Genomic DNA, 6,172 nt, shown 5'->3' with positions numbered 1-6,172 from the left:
TATATTCATGAAAAAATTGCCATGGGAAACAGTCACTCTGTGTGGATAATCTAGCCACAAGGAAGTAACCTGAAGGGATAATTTTGATTACACATGGTAATTTACAACATTATTGATTATAAATATAAATAAATTTAGAAGTAGGTGTGATAAAGTTGTCCAAAGATATGTGCCACGATAATTGATATACGAAACAACTGACAAATTAATTCTAAAAAATAATATTCTTTTAGATGGCAGCACCCACAACAAGAACTTTATCCTTGTTACTGAAATATTATTGTGACCAAACAACCATACATCGTCTACCAGTCAGATAAGGATTGACAAAGACAAATTAGAGGATATGAATATTAATAAATAAATAAAAATAGTGAAAACAAAATGGCAATTCGTTAATTGGTTTGTGTAAGATATATTATAAAAAACAAATATAAATATATACATATATAATTTACATAAACTAAAGGTAAAAAAATCATTGATGATGACCTAAAATTTACTAATACTTCTATTTTTACGCATAAACATATCGTAACCAAATATACTTAAGGCTAAGAATTTTTCTACCATCAAATATTTTCCGTCAGTAATATTCAAACCTACTTTCGAGCTTTAATTTGGAAAACACAATATAAAACCCAGAATGCAAATAAGAATACAGAATATACAAAAATATTCGCACGTATAGAGTATTTGAAAGTTAGTTGTAGATTGTCAAGCTGCGAATTGTGACCCTCATTAAAAGATTCTGCCATACGGCATGAGTTCAATCTGTTAAACAAATTATTAAAGCTGCTAAAAGTGATTAGATAAAACCGGTTATAAGAAATGAAAAGCACTAATGAAGATAAAGATATAATAAAACAGAACCTACTAAAGAAATTTTGGACCTATGTAGAAATATTCTTAATTTTGGCGTTTGCGAAATAAAATGAGTTTCAAGATATTGGATGGTTTTATTAAAATTAGAGATTTAAAACAAGGGTTTGGATGTAAAAATGTGGAAACAGCAAAGAACAGACTTCGCTCTTGAGTTTCGTCCTGGATTTCTTCTTCAAAATCGCCCTCTTGCCCATCTTAATAAAGCATCAGCTAACACATCTAGATGTGTTTTCGTCTGAAATAAAAATAAGTTTTTGTGTATTGATATTATTATAATAAAAGAGGTACATTTTTGTTAATGATAAATATGCTTAGTAATATTTCAATATTTGCTCTATTTATATTACCTTAGTACTTACAGATAAAAGTAAAAAAATTACTATATAAATTATCATGAGATACATGTTATTTAAACCTATTTATTTATTCGCACTTTGCGAAAACGGAAAAAAAATAGTTTAATAAACTTTTCGTTTTGTCCTGACTAAAATAAACTTTTAATGTTTTATTATGTTGCAAAAACAAATTTAATACTTTTTACGAATCTAAAAATACTTCTTTCTAATTCTCATGTTTAAATCACTTAAAATAAAATTATTGTAATTATTGATTCTGTAACAAATATATTATTGCTCAACTAACGTCAAACTTGAGCTCATTCAGCTGATAACATTATTTTTAATGTAATAATATTTAAGTGTAAATCATATGGAAGTGAAATGATTCTATTCTGCAAATTATTTATTATATTAACCTACTCAAGTTTAAGTGATAAAAAATGGAATGAATTTATTATGTAAATTATTCAGTATTTATGTCTAACATATGTAAAAGTGAATTATTTCTTCTGTAATTATATTCATGACTAAATCGTTTGAAAGTGAAAACTTACCAGTGTGAGCTGTTAAATTAATTTTGTAATTGTTGTCATTGCTCGGGCACATGGAATAATTTTTTTTACATTTTATTAAGATCATATACAAGTCGTATTTGTGTTTGTAACTAGTAAGAAATGATATATTGCTGATTATAGATAATCAGTACAGTGGTCTGTACAGTCCTACACCACTTAATGAATTTTGACTTTTTTCCTGTTTTTGATTTATAACATAATTATTTGTTTGTGAATATATTATACATATGTTAAAAGGAAATTTGATACTAGTTAATTAATGAAAACAGGATGTTAATTATCTTTATTAGAAGATGAGCTATGAGCCAAAATGTGGCGCGCAACAAACGCAATGTGACTGTAGGATCGTGTATTCCAAATACACGAACATCGTAGAGAGCTATTTCTATGAAGTACTCACACCAGATGTTCGGGAGTCTGTATAGCGGCAAAAGGATGCTTCCGCCTGAGGATTACATAACATACACGAACATTGTAGAGAGCTATCTCTATGAAGTACTCACACCAGATGTTAGGGAGTCTGTATAGCGGCAAAAGGATGCTTCCGCCTGAGGATTACATAACATACACGAACATTGTAGAGAGCTATCTCTATGAAGTACTCACACCAGATGTTAGGGAGTCTGTATGGCGGCAAAAGGATGCTTCCGCCTGAGGATTACATAACTATTATCTAATATGAAAATTATACCAACACCTAAGGGTTACATAACTATTACGTAATAGACACCAGAGGGGGATGACTATAGGTGGACGGTGTTGCTAAGCGTAGTTTTTGTATAGGTAGATGGTGTTGCTAGGTGGATGATATTACTAGGCGTAATGTGTGTGCTGGTCAAAGGCAGTTGTTATTTCTATAGGCGAATAGTGTTATTATATTTCTGTAGGACTGCATACAGATTTCAACATGTCTCAACTTATGTTTATAATTTTCATTTGTGTATTTAACTGTATTACATGTGTTTCACAATGGCAGGTGGTGTTACTAGGCGGACGGTGTTACTAAAATTCTATAGTCGGATGGTCTTACTAAGAAGAGTGTTTCTATGGCGGTTATTTCAATAGGATGATGGATGGTGTTACTAAAGTACTAAAGGCGGATGGTGCTACTAAGAGCAATGTTTCTATAGATGGATTGTGTTACTGATAGTAATGTTTGCATAGACGGATGGTATTTATATAAGCGGATAGTTCAATAAGGTATGAGCTCATCGTAGGGTGTTTCAACGTGTCTGAACATGTGATCACATCATCAACTCTGTAGTTTTTATGATTTATCGTACTGTAGTATAGGTTTCATTTCTATATTTAATTACCATAACATATTTTTACAATTATCGTCCTGAAAAGGACGGAGTTTTCATGATAAGATAATTATTTAAATCTCTAACTAATACACAATAATTTAACATACAAGCTTACTGCTTCACTTTATATATATATATATATATATACTAGTATATAAAGCATCTTTCACGAGTTATAATGTTTGGCTTAAAACATATTCTTATGCTAACCCTCTATGTGTATAACTTTGTTTTCATTCCCATCTCTAACTTTAACAAATGGTTAATAAACTCGGTAGTAAATTATGTTGCTACACCCAAATATGATAAATGAATGACTTATGTTTAACCAATCACTCTATTATTGCAGAAAGTATTTAAAATAGCAACACTTACCATTTTATGATTTTCTATGGAACATTCACTTGAAGTACAAAACGTATTATACGATTGAAATTCAAAACTTTGTGGTTTTATAGTAGAAATTATAAAGGAATGATTATCTTGCACAGTTATTTAACTCACACTAATACTATCTAAGAGGTTCAACTCAAAACAACTGTAACGATTATCCTGCACAGATATTTAACTCACACTAATACTATCTAAGAGGTTCAACTCAAAACAACTGTAACGATTATCCTGCACAGATATTTAACTCACACTAATACTATCTAAGAGGTTCAACTCAAAACAACTGTAACGATTATCGTGCACAGATATTTAACTCACACTTATACTACCTAAGAGGTTCAACTCAAAACATCTGTAACTATTATCTTGCACAGATATTTAACTCACACTAATACTATCTAAGAGGTCCAATAAAACATTTGTAACGATTATCTTGCACAGATATTTAATTCACACTAATACTATCTAAGAGGTCCAACTCAAAACATCTGTAACTATTATCCTGCACAGATATTTAACTCACACTAATACTATCTAAGAGGTTCAACTCGAAACATCTGTAACGATTATCCTGCACAGATATTTAACTCACACTAATACTATCTAAGAGGTTCAACTCAAAACAACTGTAACGATTATCCTGCACAGATATTTAACTCACACTTATACTACCTAAGATGTCCAATTCAAAACATCTGTAACTATTATCTTGCACAGATAATTAACTTACACTAATACTGTCTTAGAGGTCCAATTCAAAGGGCGTTGATAAGCTTTGATTTTAGAAAATATAAGTAGTCATTGACAGGAGAGGGCGTCACGAGGCTAAATAGCTAAATATGTGAGCCCTAGATCGAAAACAGAAAATAAATTCCCAATTTACTCTCAAATCTTGAGAATGTTATGAACGTACATTTAGTTTTTTGTATGTCATGTAAGGTGAAAGAATCGATAGATTCGATTTTTACTGACTGTCAAGTTTAGTGATACACAAAATACATACTTCAATGTTAGACTTACGTACAACTTATTTTGGTTGTAAAGTATATTTTCTGTAATGATAAACAGTAAATGTGATGGGTTTATGAAATGTGAAAGAATCATCTTTTCTTGCAGATCACATCTTTTACTGTACGAAGCAACAAGATTGATATATTTTGTCAAGATATGTTTATTTTTTATCACAGTTACTTTAAATATTTTGTTCTTAAAATCTTCAAAGCTAGGATGCATACAATGCCTTACAAAAGTATTCACCCCTACCAATAATGACCATTTTGATGAAATACAAATAATGTAAACAACTTTTTTTAATTAACTTGTTTGTATTTAAAACATCAATGATCAAACTTAACACTGTTATGTGTGAAGGAGGTTGAGTGTCAGCAAAACCTGCAAAGAAAATATATAAATTGAAATTTGCTGATTGCATAATTATTCAGCCCCAAAATCCAGTACTTGGTGGAAGCACCTTTGGCAGCAGTTACTGATGTGAGTCTTTTTGAATAGGTCTCTACCAGCTTTGCACAATGGGATGTGTGTACGTTTTGTCCATTTTTCCAGGCTAAATTGCTCCAATTTTGACACATTTGTTGGGGATCGTTGATGGACTGCAATCTTCAAGTCTTACCATAAATTCTCTATTGGATTCAAGTCAAGACTTTGACTAGGCCATTCCAGGACATCCACTTGCTTCGGGTCATTTTCCAGCTCTGTCTCCACGTCAACTGACGACCTTTTTTATTTGCATTCTTACCATTCTTGCCATACTCTATTTCACTACATGGAAACTCATAATATCAATAGTAAGAAGAAGAAAGATAGAAAATCTCGCTGACCTTCCTGGCGAAGCAGATATACTGCCACTTTTATGATTACATCTTTAGGGGTCATCCTGTTGACTGATGTTGTCTGTTTTAGTAATCACAGTATTTTTGTTATTTATCAATATGGCATTTAACATGTGTTCATGGGCCAGGACCTATAACAATTGACAAGTTCATCGGTGGTGTCATGTTCTGTGGAGTGACGAACTTACATTTTGTAACTCACTATACAAAGGTAGTACTTATGTCAGAAGAATAAAAGCCATTCTTCAGAATTACAACAGTATAGCATTCCATGTCTGTAATGATATGAGGCTGGATGTCTGCCAAAGATATTGGACGTTTATTTATGAATGCTGTCGGTTATGTTACAGTACTTGACTCTAGATTGTTCCCATCAGCAAGAGAACTGTTCCCAAATTGCATGTATATAATCCAGGACGATAAGATTTCATGCTTTTAGACCAAATTCGTTAAAGACTGGTACACAGAAAATCACGTACACAGAAAATGGACTGGCCAGTACAGTCGCCTAACTTTAACATAGTAGAGGACTTTTGGATTAAAATGAAACGTCAGTTCAATAAATTTCCCCCAAAAGCAAAATGTTAACTAATTAAGGCAATTACTACCTCTTGGAATCACGTGGTTAGGCCCGGCATGGCCAGGTGGTTAGGGCGCTCGACTCGTAATCTGAGGGTCGAGGGCTCGAATCCCCGTCACACCAAACATGCTCTCTCTTTCAACCGTGGGGCGTTATAAGTGATGGTCAATCCCACTATTCGTTAGTAAAAGAGTAGCCAAGAGTTGGCGGTGGGTGGTGAGGATTAGCTGCCTTTCATCTAGTC

At 32.3% G+C, this 6,172-nt stretch overlaps 1 protein-coding gene across 1 annotated transcript in view; it reads right to left on the bottom strand.

Annotated features, from left to right (window-relative positions):
* Positions 1-498: 498 nt before the first annotated feature.
* Positions 499-6,172, bottom strand: part of LOC111088314 — a 52,928-nt gene continuing 47,254 nt past the window's right edge. The window contains exon 3 of the mRNA XM_022398061.1: positions 499-1,120. Within this exon, the coding sequence (XP_022253769.1) occupies positions 1,058-1,120 (63 nt within the window). The 3' untranslated portion in view covers positions 499-1,057. The remainder of the gene's footprint in view (positions 1,121-6,172) is intronic.

This window comes from Limulus polyphemus, unplaced genomic scaffold (assembly GCF_000517525.1).
Source record: "Limulus polyphemus unplaced genomic scaffold, Limulus_polyphemus-2.1.2 Scaffold3526, whole genome shotgun sequence".
Classification (NCBI taxonomy): domain Eukaryota; kingdom Metazoa; phylum Arthropoda; class Merostomata; order Xiphosura; family Limulidae; genus Limulus; species Limulus polyphemus.
Note: the sequence above shows the minus strand (reverse complement) of the source record. Positions and strands in the feature narration are given on the sequence as shown.